General features: G+C 41.0%; 1 protein-coding gene across 1 annotated transcript in view; it reads left to right on the top strand.

Moving 5' to 3' along the window:
• Positions 1-17,174, top strand: part of ppm1j (protein phosphatase, Mg2+/Mn2+ dependent, 1J) — a 50,354-nt gene that overhangs the window by 17,531 nt on the left and 15,649 nt on the right. The window contains exon 2 of the mRNA XM_029694880.1: positions 11,485-11,602. Coding sequence (XP_029550740.1) covers positions 11,485-11,602 — 118 coding nt within the window. The remainder of the gene's footprint in view (positions 1-11,484; positions 11,603-17,174) is intronic.

The raw sequence follows: 17,174 nt of genomic DNA, 5'->3' as shown, positions 1-17,174 counted from the left end.
GAAAAGGCCAGGTCATGGTCAATGGTATGCTTGAACACTGCCTAAACAAGACCTGAGTCTTAGTGTTTACTTTTCTATTGTGAGCTACTTTAAGTTAAATTGTTTCATCATCCTTTTATAACCTTTTATTAGCGTCTTTCCCCCCATTAAATCTTTTTTTGCCACCCTCCTTATCTCAATTTCAAGACAACAGCTTACCGCCTCCAAGTTTCATATCAGATCTGATCAACGATCACGTTTCATAAGCTATACATATTAGTAAAGTAGTATATACAATAACAGTCAAAAGTTTGGACACACCTACTCATTCAAAGGTTTTTCTTTTAATTTTACTATTTTCTACATTGTAGAATAATAGTGAAGACATCAAAACTATGAAATAACACGTATAGAATCTTGTAGTAACCAAGTAAAAGTGTTAAACAAATCAAAATATATTTTAGATTTTTCGAAGTAGCCACCCTGTGTCTTGACAGCTTTGCACACTCTCAACCAGCTTCATGAGGAATGCTTTTCCAACAGTCTTGGAGGAGTTCCCGCATATGCTGAGCACTTGTTGGCTGCTTTTCCTTTACTCTGTGGTCCAACTCATCCCAAACCATCTCAATTGGGTTGAGGTCAGGTGATTGTGGAGGCCAAGGTCATCTGATGCAGCACTCCATCACTCTCCTTGGTCAAGTAGCCCTTACACAGCCTGGTGGTGTGTTTTGGGTCATTGTCCTGTTGAAAAACAAATGATAGTCCCACTAAGCATAAACCAGATGGGATTGCGTATCGTTGCAGAATGTTGTGATAGCCATGCTGGTTAAGTGTGCCTTGAATTCTAAATAAATCACTGACAGGGTCACCAGCAAAGCACCCCCACACCATCACTCCTCCTCCTCCATGCTTCATGGTGTGAACCACACATGCGAAGATCATCCGTTCACCTACTCTGCGTCTCACAAAGACAGAGCAGTTGGAACCAAAAATCTCAAATTTGGACTCATTAGACGAAAGGACAGATTTCCACCGGTCTAATGTCCATTGCTCGTGTTTCTTCGCCCAAGCAATTCTCTTCTTATTATTGGTGTCCTTTAGTAGTGGTTTCTTTGCAGTAATTCGACCACAAAGGCCTGATTCACACAGTCTCCTCTGAACAGTTGATGTTGATGTTTGTTACTTGAACTCTGTGAAGCATTTATTTGGGCTGCAATCTGAGGTGCAGTTAACTCTAATGAACATATCCTCTGCAACAGAGGTAACTCTGGGTCTCCCTTTCCTGTGGAGGTTCTCATGAGAGCCAGTTTCATTATAGCGCTTGATGGTTTTTGCAATTGCACTTGAAGAAACTTTCAAAGTTCTTGACATTTTCTGGATTGACTGACCTCCATGTCTTAAAGTAATGATGGGCTGTCGTTTCTCTTTGCTTATTTGAGCTGTTCTTGCCATAATATGGACTTGGTCTTTTACCAAATAGGGCTATTTTCTGAATACCACCCTACCTCAAACACATTAAGGAAAGAAATTTAAAAAAAGATCTAAGACAAAGTATGAACAAAACAGGCCCACTAGGCCATACAGCCTTTTTCCATGGGCAGGATACAGGATAAGCGACAAAGGCATTTCATTCTATTTATTCCAGAACGTACTTGTTTGTATTCAAAATCAGGGGTTGCCCAACCACAGGCAAAACCAAAACTATTATAACTAAAATATCGAACCAACTAGCCAACCTCCTCAAGAGTAGGTCACATCTACATGTGATGTCCTGAGGTGGTGGGCTGAGTACTCAGTTACTGGCCCAACGCTCCTACCCACCAGGCTACCTGCCGCCGCGGGGGTCAGGGCTGACTGGCCCCTATCTATGTGCGTGCATGTGGGTGGAGTGGAATTTTTTGGAGCAGCTGACACCTTTTGGTAACATATCCTCACACCGGTCCCACTCCCATTCACAAGGGGGTAAATACAACGTTTTTTTTGTTGGTCATTTCATTTTATGAAAGCAAGGAAGCGTCACCTTCCCTTGCTAGTAGTAGCTAGCTGGCAGCCCTGGCTAGCTGCATGGTCTTTAGTCTGGCTAAAAACATAGCAAGCTAGCCAGCATTTTTAAGCTTCCCACATCGCCATGTGACGTAATCAGATTTATAATTTATAAAAATATGCCCTGGCAAATATTCTTATACTGGCCGGTGTAACCTAAAACATTATCCCAGTTTTTGATATGCTATTTTTGTATTCATTTCAATATCAGCTAAAAATAGAACAATCATGTTTTGGGGGAGAAAAAAGGACATTGCTAGCTAGTTGGCTACAGCAGGTTCACCATTTCACAATAGCCTGGAATCACTAGTTATTACTTCTAAACAAAATACCTTTTTGGGTGGATTCTTGTTGTTTGCTTTACTGTTATAACAGTCGCTGAGATTATATTTGGTTATCAATGCAAAATAGGCTACTTTGATGAATAGACTATATAGACTACAGATCAGATCAAGGAACCAAGTGAACACACTGCCCCTACACTGTGGAAGGAATGATTCGCCACGTCTCAATTTTCAGGTAGTACAAATGTATGTGAATGAAGTAGCGAATTACAAGGAGCCACCCTTTTTGCAACACTGCTCCATACCTTCGGTCTTCGTAGTGTGTGAATTTACCCTAAAAGCCTTTTGTATTGTTGGGCCATTTGCCATCTGGCCATGAATAAACCTTTTCCACTACCTATTATTTTTTCCGAGAAGTTGAGGCCATGTGATGCAGGTCCTGCAATACAATGACTCACTGTTAGCACCATGCTTGAAAAGCAGTGACAGGAAACCACAGACAGGAAGAGATCATCTTGACTTTGATAAACTCATGAGTGGCTTTTTAGAAAACTCATTATAAATGAATATGCAAACTCGTGAAGGGTTATTCTGACCCCCAAGATCACTTTGCAAGAAATGTGACTTTCTCCTTTTGAATCACATTTTTGTACATGAGATGAAGTCAAACATGAGGCAGTGGTTAAGTAAAATGTAATCATCATCACTCTTGGTTTGTGAGGTAGGTTAAATTGTGTTGAGAGAATGAATGATATAAGTGGAACACAAAATGTAGATGGTAAAGGAAGTGTCATCATTACTTAGAAAAAGGAATGACCGATTCTCATCTCTCTGTTCTTAAAAAAAACATAGGCAACCGATGAGGAACTCAGTGAAACTCGAGGCTTCCTCTTTTGAAAGTCCCCTACATGAGTTAACAAGATTCAAACACAGATGTGTAACAAGATTCAAACACAGATGTGCTCGTTTAACACGGGAAAAGCATTTCAGTTACATGTTTACAATGACTGAAAGATAAGATAAAAATGTCAAATTGAATAGAACCGCATCTTCATTGTTTTGTTTTCTTAATAATGTACGGCCAGGGAATGACTGGCTTGCACTTTATGGACTCACTCAAATGGGTGACTATTTACTTGTAGGCATAGAGTACATTCCTTGGTTGCCAAATGAGTTATGATAAAATATATTGCATATGTGACTCACGCAAAAGAAATCTCATGAATTTGCCTAGGGAGATGTTACATTTAGTGAAAAAAAATGTTTTCAAAAGATGCATGGTTCTAAGGAATAGGCCTACAGCCTTAGTGCCAACTCGGACAAAGGACTTGACTTTAGCAGAAACAGACTATGCATTCAGCAGGCTAACATAAACAGGCCTCTAACCCAAAGTATGATATTGACAAACCGGTTGCAGATGTGTTGTAAAAAAATGTAAAACATGGAACTACATGACCCTGGCCTAGCTTCAAACTTTGGAACATGAATTAGAAGTCATCGTGGTCATGTAAACTTTGAGGCTCACGATGACTTCTATTTCATGTTCGTGTCATCAGGATTAATGCACCCCTGGCCACTACACTACGGTGCCAGTTTACTGCTTTCAACTGATTACAAACTGGATGGCTTTTTATAATCCAGATTTGGGCAGCCATAGCTTTTTCTGCCTTATATTAGAACACTGATCTCAGAGCATCAAACCAAACATGGATAATTTCCCTCAACAATGGTTCTACCCATTGAAATATCATTTATTTTGCCAAACGTGACGTAGTCCTTTTGCCACCCTTAACATAGCAAGATATAGGTTAGCTTAGTAATGATTTCTGAACTAGCTGTAGGCTATATGCTTTATTAAGGGTTTATGAAAGCTTCATTAAGGGACATACAGTACACACTGTATGTCTCCTGTTTCTTCATGGTGAATCGGTATGCCATCAGTAGAGAGACATTTCTACTCATAGCAAATCAGAGCGCACAAGTGGGGAGCTGAAAGGCAACCAACAACTAGAAAAAAAGGGTACATTTCCCTGTGACTTCATCCACCCCTTTGCAGCTTGCTAAATGAGCCAGTCACACTGTATATGCAATGTATAGGTTCATGGTAGCTAGCTAAGTGCACAGACACAATGCGCACACACTCTCCACAGAGTCGGCAGAAAACAGATGTTTCTAGTTTTCAGGGATACAATACTTTCAACCTAACTTACGTTTCCTCTGAAAAACAGAAATGGGGACTCTGCTCAGGCTCTGCTTCTTTCCATGAAGCCTGCAGCTGGCTGCCGAGAGTCAATTCACTGTCTTTACTTACCTAGCTAGCACAACAGCTAGCAAGCCATGCTAACCATTTAGCTAACATTAGCCAGCAAAATAAATATCTATGGGCTGTATGCGATTATGGAGAGTGAATTACATTTTCTTTGTCATCTTGCTAGCTAGTTATCTAGCTGTGGCCATTTAGTATCAATAAGGGCTTTCTACAACAATAGCAACATTAGCGCTGCTAGCTAGCTAACATTGGCTATCTAGACCATAAAGCAACACACACGGACATGCATTGCCAAACAACGCTACTGCCACCTTCTGGTTTGGAATATTTTAACAAGGCTGAGTGGCTGACGACTTCAAGATCTTTGCTGTGTGAACACAAAAGAGTGACTGCCGACACTCTGTTCAGAGGGGCTAAGTACTGTCAACATGCGAACGTTTGACAATCCTACCGGTGTGTCTGAGCCTTTAAGCATTTTAATTTGTCCTTGTTTAGTGAGAGAACATTGTGAAAAGGTGACAGTCAGCATCTTGATTCTGCTCACTCAAATACACTCATCCTAATGATCCTAGATAGGTGGCCATTGTACATTATGTACCAGATCGTGTAGTTTTGTCCTTGTCTATTTAGTTCTGTGCTTGTCTACTAATGTTCTGTATTATGTCACATTTTATGTTTTGTGTGGACCCCAGGAAGAGTATTGCATGAGCAACAGCTAATGGGGATCCTAATAAATAAATAAACAAACCAGTTGGTTAGATATCACCCATCCTCTCTGGTGACGCATTATCTCTCCTCTATCGTATATGACTGGCGTCAGGGCACAACTGTATCAAACAGACTCCCTCTCCTCTCTCTACACTACTCTTACTACATCATTAATCCTCTCTGTAAAAGTGTTTCTGGGGACACTTTAAGGGTAATACTCCAAATTGTGCGAGATGCCAGTAATTTAATCTAAAAATGTTATGTAACAGAGTGGCTTGACCCTGTTGGATCCTCGCACCGAAGTGGCAGAGAGTCATTGTTTCTCAGCTTTAATGGTACAACAGGGGTGAAACCTTTTGGCAGCCCCTCTTCGCAAGGATAATGGCTTTGCTCTAATGCAATGCATGACTTCATTCCATTTCAGTGTCCTGAAAAGTAAACACTGCAGTTGTCTGAGGTGAAGGGAGAGAGCTGGAAACTATCCTCTGTGGCCAAATAATCTTAAAGAGCGAACTCATCGATTCCCAATGTGTTTGTCTGTTGCTCATTAAGGAAAAAACGAGATTTCAGTCTTGTGGGTGTTGTTATCTTACCCCGGCAGTTGCTGTTGTTTGTCACTCTTAAGACACCGCAACAATATACCGACTAGGCTACCGCTTCCTAGAAATGGGTTTTATTTATTCGCATTAAAGAAAATAAGTGAAAGACAAAACAGTACAGAAATTGGTAAAAACAGTGTGCAAACGGGCTTATATGAAAATCACACCACATCTAAGTACAGACATGTTTTTGTTCAATCAGCTAAGCATATTAATTATAATTGTACATGATATAGTCAGTATACAAAAAAAAAACATGTTTGATTATGTGTTCGTGTGCATGTGTGTGAGAGTTAGCCTACATGGAGGGGATTATTTTGTAGTTTGGTTCATCAGGCTAACACCCAGTCTTCTCTTGAAGTTATTGAGGGATGATGAGGTTTTGGCAATGTGAAGATATGAATTCCAGAGTATGGTACGTCTGTATCTGATAGAGAATTGACTATGTGAGGTGTGACAGAGGGGAGGCTAGAGGTATCGCAGTGACTTGTGTTACAGTTGAAGTCAGAAGTTTACATACACCTTAGCCAAATTCATTTAATCTCAGTTTTTCACAATTCCTGACATTTAATCCTAGTCAAAATTCCCTGTTTTAGGTCATTTAGGATCACCACTTTATTTTAAGAATGTGAAATGTCAGAATAAGAGGCACTAAGTTTGAAGGTAGGCCTTGAAATACATCCACAGGTACACCTCCAATTCACTCAAATTATGTCAATTAGCCTATCAGATGCTTCTAAAGCCATGACATAATTTTCTGGAATTATCCAAGCCTTTTAAAAGGCACAGTCAACTTAGTGTATGTAAACTTCTGACCCACTGGAATTGTGATACAGTGAATAAGTGAAATAATCTGTCTGTAAACAATTGTTGGAAAAATGACTTGTGTCATGCACAAAGTAGATGTCCTAACCGACTTGCTAAAACTATAGTTTGTTAACAAGAAATTTGTGGAGTGGCTGAAAAACGAGTTTTAATGACTCCAACCCAACTTCAACTGCATATAGATGGATTTCGGAATTAGCATGGAAGTATCTATTGAAGGGTTTAGGTAAACTGTCTGGGAGGTATGAGTAGTTGTAGGTGCATATTTGGTGTACATTTAATGTTGTAAATAGACAAGATATTGATTTTATTAAAAATAAGGTACAGTGGAGCCAGGTAATTAGAGAAGGTGGATAGTCTTGCACATTTATTTTGTATAATGTGTCATTTGTGTAGGCTTGGGGGTAAAAGCTGTTTAGAAGCCTCTTGGACCTAGACTTGGTGCTCCAGTACCGCTTGCCATGCGGTAGCAGAGAGAACAGACTATGACTAGGGTGGCTGGAGTCTTTGACAATTTTTAGGGCTTTCCTCTGACACCGCCTGGTATAGAAGTCCTGGATTGCAGGAAGCTTGGCCCCAGTGATGTACTGGGCCATACGCACTAGGGCTGGGCGATATGGCCAATATATCATATTGTATGGTATCTTTCTATTTTTTTACGGTATTTTATGTTTTTGATTTATAAAAGTTCTACATTTGCTTCATGAGAAGTGCATGACCCTAGGGTGGCAACACATATATACTAAGTTATTTCAATGGGTCTTTCTCCATTCAATTTTTTTTATACTGTTCAATTCAACCTAAAATAATTTTCTGCATTTCCATAAATGTCTGCATTTCCTGCACTTACACAAAGAAAATACTAGGCCTTATTTTTAACCAAATGCTGCAATTGCGATTTAGATCAAAACACTTGGGTGAACTTTTGGAATCATGGAAATAGAATGGTTATTATAATTCTATAGTTAGAATATAAATAATAGTGGGCACTTTAAATACAGTGTTGTTTGACATGACAACAAATGAAAATGCCATGGACGAGTTTTTGTGACAGGGTAGGAACCAAAGTGATGTTCAGGGGACCCTATAATCTTTGGCTACATTACATCTTTATTCATATAGCCAACATATTCATGCTTCGGCTATTCCTGTTTGATTTAGAAGATACTGTTGCGCAAACAACATGCCGATTTAAGCCTGCACCAGTACAAGGCTGTATTAGCTAGCTACATTTGCTCTGACTCAGTACTTAGCTAGCCAGCTAACTAGCGATTAGCATTAGTGGCTAACACGATTTAGCTTAACTTGCTAAGAAAATACAAACTAGCTGTTTGCAGATGTAAGAAACACAAACTAATGTTGTAATGATAGAACGCTTGTGGATTTATATTAAGATCAAAGTGGAAGCAACATTGTTGTCATCAACATTGTTGCATGTGCTGCATTGACCATGCAGACTGAAGGAAAGTGTCTCGTGGTCAAGCAACAACAAATGCACACCTTCAGTGACATGGGGTGGGACTAGGTCTGGGTGGAAAGCGGCATGGAGAGAGCGGAGAGGGATGACTCAAGTAGCGAAGTAAACTATAGAAATGGACGTTACACATGGCATATCACATTTAACAATCCAAACATTAAAATACCATTATAGAAGGTAAAGTAAAAACCCAAACCGGTCTGTGCAGAAATACCGGTATATAATAAAATACAGTATACAGCCTAGCCCTAGTACGCACTACCCTCTCCAGTTCCTTGTTGTCAGAGGCCAAGCAGTTGCCATACCAGGCAGTGATGCAACCAGTCAGGAAGCTCTTGATGGTGCAGCTGTAGAATCTGAGGACCCATGCCAAATCTTTTCAGTCTCCTGAGGGGGAATATGTTTTGTCGTACCCTGTTCTTGACTGTTTTGGTGTGCTTGGACAATGTTAGTTTGTTGGTGATGTGGACACCAAGGAATTTGAAGCTCTCAACCTGCTCCACTACGGCCCTGTCGATGAGAATGGGGGCGTGCTTGGTCCTCCTTTTTCTGTAGTCCACAATCATCTCCTTAGTGTTGATCACGTTAAGGGAGAGGTTGTTGTCCTGGAACCAGATGGCTAGGTCTCGGACCTCCTCCCTATATGCTGTCTCGTCATTGTTGGTGATCAGGCCTCCCACTGTTGTCATCGGCAAACTTAATGATGGTGTTGGAGTCGTGCCTGGCTGTGCAGTCATGAGTGAACAGGTAGTACAGGAGGGGTCTGAGCACGCACCTCTTAGGGGCCCCCGTGTTGAGGATCGGCGTGGCGGATCTGTTACCTGCTCTTACCACCTGGGGGCGGCCCGTCAGGAAGTCCAAGATCCAGTTTCAGAGGGAGGTGTTTAGTCCCAGGGTCCTTAGCTTCGTGACCAGCTTTGAGGGCACTATAGTGTTGAACGCTGAGCTGTAGTCAATGAATAGCATTCTCACATAGGTGTTCCTTTTGTCCTGGTGGGAAAGGTCAGTGTAGAGTGCAATAGAGACTGCATCATCTGTGGATCTGTTGGGGCGGTATGCAAATTGGAGTGGGTCTAGGGTTTCTGGGATAATGGTGTTGATGCGAGCCATGACCAGCCTTTCAAAGCACTTAATGGCTACAGATGTGAGTGCTACGGGTCGGTAGTCATTTAGGCAGGTTACCTTAGTGTTCTTGGTGGTCTGCTTGAGACATGTTGGTATTACAGACTCAGACAGGGAGAGGTTGAAAATGTCAGTGAAGACACTTGACAGTTTGTCAGCGCATGCTCAGAGTATACGTCCTGGTAATCAGTCTGGCCCTGCGGCCTGTTTAAAGGTCTTACTCACAGACTGTGGAGAGCCAGCACGCTAGCTAGCTAAAATGGCATAAATGTTTAATGCTTTTCGACCTGTCCCCAAATTAGTGTAGTTGGTTCAGAGTTTGTTTTGATATTTCAACCTGCCTGTCCTGATCGCGTCTGGTGTGGGTAGACTAAAATCAATTGCGGACACGCGCGCGCGAGCAGTTTGGTCAACATGTAAGGTGTTTGGTGCAGCATTTCTACATTTCAAAAATGTGTATGAAAGTCTGCAGTTCACTACTAGTTATCAACTCTGCTGCTATATATTACCAGAGTGCGCGTATGTCTGCCAGTGTTTCATAGCGAATCATGTTACAAAACAGGATGCTCACGAATGGGTTTGGAATTTTGGAATATTGACAAGTGGCAGTTGGGATACAAGGGTGCATCGTCTTAATTGTCATTTTGCCCAAAACAGTGGCAGACTCAAGCCTTCCCTGTGGCTCAGTTGGTAGAGCATGGTGTTTGCAACGCCAGGGTTGTGGGTTCGATTCCCACAGGGGGCCAGTACAAAAAAAAAATGTAATAAAATGTATGCATTCACAACTGTAAGTCGCTCTGGATAAGAGCGTCTGCTAAATGACTGTAATGTAATGTAATGCTTTACATGGGCAGGAGGTCATAGAACTGAGTACTGGCACCTCATATTTTCTACTAGCCTACCTCTGTTCCTGCATCTTTTATAGAATATTAGCTAAAAAGTGTTATGGAGTTCCTGCATCTAAATATAAATAGTACCAGCACCCAAATTGAGTAGGCTACCGGCACCTGTTTCAGTCAAAGTCGAGCACTGATCAGACTTGAGTGATCACTACACATCAGCAAGTGGCCACTCCATAAAGGGTTCAGGGGCTAAGTGTTCTTTCAACAACATTGGCGACGCATTTTCTTATGTAAACAAGTCCTAGGCGCTGCGTAATGGGAGCAGGTCCGTCTCACGGTGTTTGTCCGTGCATGACAAATCTCCATAGGCATTACAATCCCGTGTTAGTGGGCATAATCAAAATAAAAATCCAACCCCATGTAAGTCGTGACGAACTCAGATACACAAATATCACCAAACAATTGTTTTGGAATATACTACCTTTATGACCCAAATTATCCTACTTAGACTTTTTAGTAAATTTTAGCTCTGGGATAAATGTTTGACTCGTATCGATGCCACAGGCTGTTTTCAACGAGAGAAGTTGGTTCTTGCGCTCAGTTGCCCTGTAAAGGATCTATATCTAATACATGTTAATGGATGGTATAATATTACACAAGTATGAGCAAAAATCACTACCTCTTCCACCACTCCTCAGACTACTACAGTGTCTACTCCCACATTCTGTACAAGCCACTGGTCCACTGAGATGGTCAGAATATGAAGTCATGCTTTATAAAGCCATTATCGTTAGGGATAGGCCAGTAATGAAAACACTCATTCCAGTCGCAGTCCTGCAGCTTCCCTAAGCACTACCCACTGGGCACAGGCGTCAGTTCAACATCTAGTTTTGCTTTACATTTGGTTGAGTTGTCAACTAGTGTGAATTCAACAAAACATTTCACCATGTCGTTGGATTGTAGGTTAAAAGTTGGGTAAAAAAAAAAAAAAGAAATTCCCTTACATTGCTAACTTTTTTCAAATCCAATCCATTTTCCACACTGATTCAACATCATCACATTGAATGTTTTTGTTAAAATGACGTGGAAACATTGATTCAGCCAGTTTTTGCCCAGTGGGTATGTGCTTCTTTCTTATGTTTTGTACATAAATCATAACATTACTATCTCCCCGTGATAAAATGAAACAACGTCTGCCACTCTGAACACTGATTTATCTGAGACACACCTTGGTTGGGTGTTTTTTTCTGTCCATCACCTGAACCAAGGGGATGCATATATATTTTCTTATAGATGTATGATCTCCCCATACCTTCTCTACCCCCATTCCCCTCAGGACCATCAATGCTGGGAAGAGCATGTTGAATGAGGACCAGGCGTCCTGTGAGCTGCTGTACGTGAAGAAGCTGAGCAGCAAAAAACAGCGCAACTCCACACTGCTGGACGACAATGGGGTGAGACTACTGGAATCAAAGAATTATGAGAATCAGTTTTGGTAATTATATAAGTAGAACACTGGTAAGGCTCATTGACTGGGTCTACAGCACTACAATAGGAGAGAGGGTAAAGCATACCAGCCTGGTCTGATAGACTAGATGTAACATAGTAAATGTAAATCCAGGACATCCAAATTGGTATGATAAGTTACATTTGGTATGGTTAAATAAGACAGATAGGTACTTAATGCAAAAATGAAAGTAGAGTGGTTGGTGGATGGATGGCATAACGCGAATGTCTAGCAACTCAAAGGTTTCGAGTTCGAATCAAATAACAGACAATTTTAGCTAATTAGCAACTTCTTAGCATATTAGCTAACCCTAATCTTAACCCTCCCACTAACCCTAATCTTAACCCTTTTCACGAGTGAATTCCAAATATCTCTAACGATTGCCCCAATGTGAGTTTTTTTTATGTGTGTGATGTCAGAATATACTCACTGTTCCATGTGATTGTTACACAACAGGGCAGTTAACCCATGCTGCCCTCAAACCAAAGCACGCGGTCTGCTAATTATCTATAGGCTGTGTTTCAAATTGCCATTTCAAATTCTTTTCTAACAGTTTGATTTGAGGTGTGCTCCCCCTCCTCATTAATTCACATAGAAGTAGCCCATTTCACTGTTGACAACAATTTAAGTATGAGGCATCACTGAGCTGGACAAACTTCTCTCTTCGACGAGGGATCAAGTATCCAGACATTTGCACATCTCCAGTCAGAACAGAATGATGTACATTTCCCTGGCACATTTTCCAGCTGGTGCCCACATTGCCTTCATTGTTGTTTTCCTTACTAATAATAACTTTGGCCATGTGTGTTCCAGTCAAATGAAGTGCATTATTATGTTATCATTATAGTTTCTGTATATTGTGTTGTTTCTACTGTAGCACACCATATGTATGTATGGAGCATAATGTATTTACTATTTTATTCACGTTTTCAAGTACCGGTGACAAATCATGCTTTCCAATTATTACATAGATTCATGGACACATGCATGTGCATAAAATACTTTTTTGAAGGTTGTACTGATTATGATGAGCTAATGCTAAGCTGATTGCCAGTTAAGTGTGGCGCCATGTTTGTTGACATCATACAATGCATTCTGTTTGTTATGTAAATGCCTGTCAGACCAAAGATGTTATAATAAAATGAGGTGAAGGGATGTTCCTCTTCTATCGAGTAAACTTCCGTAAGTTAATGATGGTAGATGACACACCACCTTCAACCTGCATACTGCAAACAGACCTAACTCATCTTGTAACCTCTTATCTTTGGTTAGCACACACAAAAAAATGGCAGCACCATAAACTACCCATCGTTGGATTACTTTAGATTCTTAGAAAGTGTTTTACTCAATTATTTAATTCACTGGTGAGCTCACCCGTGATGTGATGAATTGTAAATAGTAATTACTATTAGCTAATTCAGATTATGGTTTCTGTCAGCCGAGAGTTAGCTAAATATGACCTCGTGTTAGGTCACTCTTTCCTCAGTTAGCGCTACGACTTATGTAGCCTACATTTTCTGGGGTGAATGAGATTTGTGCTATGCTGTCGCCATTTCTGTGAATATCTGAACATTGCATCCAAAAATTAACTGCTCACATTGACGACATAACGTTGTAAAGACTGTTTGTGCAAAATGTTTCTGAAGAAAAACAGTGGCCACCTCAACTGTTGCGTCAATCTTAACTGGTCGTTCTAAATAAGTGTTCTAATCATACCGGTTGGAGTGACCACTGTAGAATGATCACAAGCGTGTGTTCGTACGTGTCAAAGGGTTAACCTAACTCCTAAACTTAACCCTAACCATAATCCCTAGCCTCAGCTAACGTTAGCCAGCTAGCTAGCATTTGTAACATAATGTATGTTTTTCACGAATTATAATTCGTAACATATCGTACGAAATGGGTGATGGAAATCCCTAAATTTATACATACCATACAAAATGTAATAGCATACTAAATGGCTTGTCATGGATTTATGTACAGAATAATAAGAAATTCTCTGAGACCAGGTTGAGTATAGGCACATCTGGTCCAATGTTTGTTTTGTTATGGACTACTGCCCTATTGTTAAGATGGGACCTTTGGTGACACGCTGCACTGCAGCAAGGTTTTCACAGGTCTCGCTCTCTCTAATAAAACCATCTCTGTTTAAATGTCTCCAGACATCACTGGGTAGCTGGGGATTCATTTTTTTCAACTGACAAAGAAAAGACAATTTGATTAAGACATTGGCCATTGTGTGCTGCTATATTTAGAAACAGCTTTCTGTGGGTCCGTAGAGCAGCTACTGCCCCTAGCACACAAAACCAAAACCCACTCACTCAGAGATTGCCCCATAATCTCTCAAATGTATTTACACAGCAGTCTATAGTATACAGTATTGTACTGGGTCTGTGTTGTGTCAATCCCTTTCAGTCCTTCTGGTGGCCTCGCAACCCCCTCCCCTCCTCTATTCTCCATGTTTACCCTCTGTCCCTCCTGTTAATTAAATTACATCATCTCTTCTGTGCCCCTCCTCCACTCTAGTAAGAGGTCAACAGATGCCCCATACTGCTATCCATTCTGTGGATTGGGCTCGTACAGTAGATATGCTCTAACCGTCTGACGGGACACTATTACTATACTAAACACTTTTACTTCTTGGCATAGATGTAAAGGAAGACAGTATAGGTGAGAAGTAAGATTTACCCGATAGGTGGACATCTTGTTAGTGGGATTTACTGCCATGATGAAATCCTGTGGAAGTGAATGAAATCAAGTGGAATATTCACTGTCTTAATCCAGCACAGTGACTGCTGTCATTGAGCACATATTTACAGTGATAGTGTCATAAAGTAAGAAATATTATTGCCGAATTTAGAATGTAAATCTTGGTGGGGCAAACTCAAACAATTGTTGCAATTCATTCCAGCAAAGCCACTACGCAACACAACACTAAACAATACATTAATTGCACTATACCGGTGACAAATGGTGCCAACAAACTGTTAGGTCTGACTTGTTTAAACAAATGTGGTTTCTACTGATAACTGAGATGTACAAACTATGGCATAAGGGGATGATGACCGAATAAGAGGCAATCCGTAATTTCGATTAAGACATTAATGAGCGAGCTAGGACGGACGTAGTCAATATAACTATTTGTTCAGCACTTCTGTAATGGGCCGTTCTTACAGTATTCTCCCTGTACACCACCAAGTCAGAACCGTAGGATAAATAAAGGGGCATATAAGCAGACAATGAAAGCTCTTACAATATTCGATGATTACATTTCTCTAAAACAGGCTATAGGCTACATGTGCACCACCAAGTCAGAACAGTAGGCTAAATTAATAGTGGGAAAGGGACCAAATTATTAGGGCGAGGCTCATGGGCTTCAGCTAACTACACAACATACACTTAGTATTACTTTCTTAGCTACAGTATACATATCTCCTGGCACATTACATTTTTTATGCAGCAAGACATTTTTGGACCTTGTTGTGCTGTGCTCACTTAAACAGGAAGGTGGCGTGGCGGTCCTTCTTGTGGGCAAATTTTACCATCAAACTTAAATCAAAGTTTGGCATTCTCTGGATTTATGAATCATGACGTCAGTGATCTTCAGGTCGGAGCTCTGGAAAGTGGCCTGAGTTCCTGACTTGGAATACCGAGTTGGATGACCATTCAAAACATGTTTTCCCAGTCAGAGCTAATTTTTTCTGCATTCTCACTGAAGTCTGAGAGTTCCGAGTTTCCAGTTGTTAAGAAAGTGGCATAAGTCAAAGTGGCATAAGCATGGCCAATGTATTCAACCTTTTCTGGCCCATGGTGTGTTGTGCATGTTTATCCTTTTAAGCTTAGAAAAGAGACCTCTAAACCCAGACTTGGACCACACACCCACTCCGCTGAATAGCAGGCTATCAATTGCTTTGCAACGCTTGCAGTTAGCCACTGAATCCTTCCAAACCACTCATTGTTGAATTTGCAATTTCCAACTTGTTGTGTAATGTTTATGTCCAATGGCCAATGACCACCGATACATTTGATCTATAATTTCTCTTCATATGACAAGGTTTGAAAAGGATTACCAATAGATTGTCAACTTGATTCATGATGATGACTGCTTGTCGAGCTGTTAGCTACGATTTTGAAAGTATGATGTGGACATGATCCGTCCAATCAAAGCTAAGGTAGATATAACGTGGTTTGACGTAATTTTATCTGTGGCCTTCTTGGATGGGCAATTCTAATGTAACTCTATGGCAGCACCCCAAGGGGCTTGAATTTTCGAGCTTTCCCCGTTGATTTTGCATTGACTTCGTGTCCCCATGAGTGACAGAACACAGCCAATCACGGCTCAACAAGAGAACATTACCAACCCCTATGCTCTGTATTTTCCACTGGATGCCCAACCACCACAGAAAACACTGAGCTGAAACACGTGCATTTTGGAGCTGCCTTACTCAAGAAAGCAAAAAACTAGACCATGTTTGTATGTGGCTTTTTTAACTGCCAAAATAACATGCAAAACAGGCAAAAAATAGATCTACAGGGCATTCGGAAAGTTCAGGCCCCTTGACCTTTTTCACATTTTGTAAATTTACAGCTCTTATTCTAAAATTGATTGAATTAGTTTTTTCCCCTCATCAATCCACACACAATACCCTATAATGACAAAACTAACAGGTTTAGACATTTTTGCAAATTTATTAAAAATAAAAATCTGAAAGTATTCAGACTCAAAATTAAGCGCCTCTGCATCCTATTTCCATTGATCATCCTTGAGATGTTTCTACAACTTGATTGGAGTACACTTGTGGTAAATTCAATTGATTGGTCATGATTTGGAAAGGCACACACCTGTCTATATAAAAGATTCCACAGTTGACAGTGCATGTCAGAGCAAAAACCAAGCCATGAAGTCGAAGGAATTGTCCGTAGAGCTCCGAGACAGGATTGTGTCAAGGCACAGATCTGGGGAAGAGTACCAAAAAATATCTGCAGCATTGAAGGTCCCCAAGATCACAGTGGCCTCCATCATTCTTAAATGGAAGAAGTTTGGAACCACCAAGACTCTTCCTAGAGCTGGCCGCCTGGCCAACTGAGCAATCAGGGGAGAAGGGCCTTGTTCATTGAGGTGACCAAGAACCCGTTGGTCAATCTGACAGAGCTCCAGAGTTCCTCTGTGGAGATGGGAGAACCTTCCAGAAGGACAACCATGTCTGCAGCACTCCACCAATCAGTCCTTTATGGTAGAGTGGCCAGATGGAAGCCACTCCTCAGTAAAAAGCACATGACAGCCCGCTTGGAGTTCACCAAAAGGCACCTAAAGGACTCTCAGACCATGAGAAACAAGATTCTCTGGTCTGATGAAACCAAGATTGGCCTGAATGCCAAGCATCACGTCTGGAGGAAACCTGGCATCATCCCTACGGTGAAGCATGGTGATGGCAGCATCATGTTGTGAGGATGTTATTCAGCGGCAGGGACTGGGAGATTAGTCAGGTGAGGGAAAGATGAACGGAGCAAAGTACAGA

The sequence above is a fragment of the Salmo trutta genome, chromosome 16 (genome assembly GCF_901001165.1).
Source record: "Salmo trutta chromosome 16, fSalTru1.1, whole genome shotgun sequence".
Classification (NCBI taxonomy): Eukaryota; Metazoa; Chordata; class Actinopteri; order Salmoniformes; family Salmonidae; genus Salmo; species Salmo trutta.
Note: the sequence above shows the minus strand (reverse complement) of the source record. Positions and strands in the feature narration are given on the sequence as shown.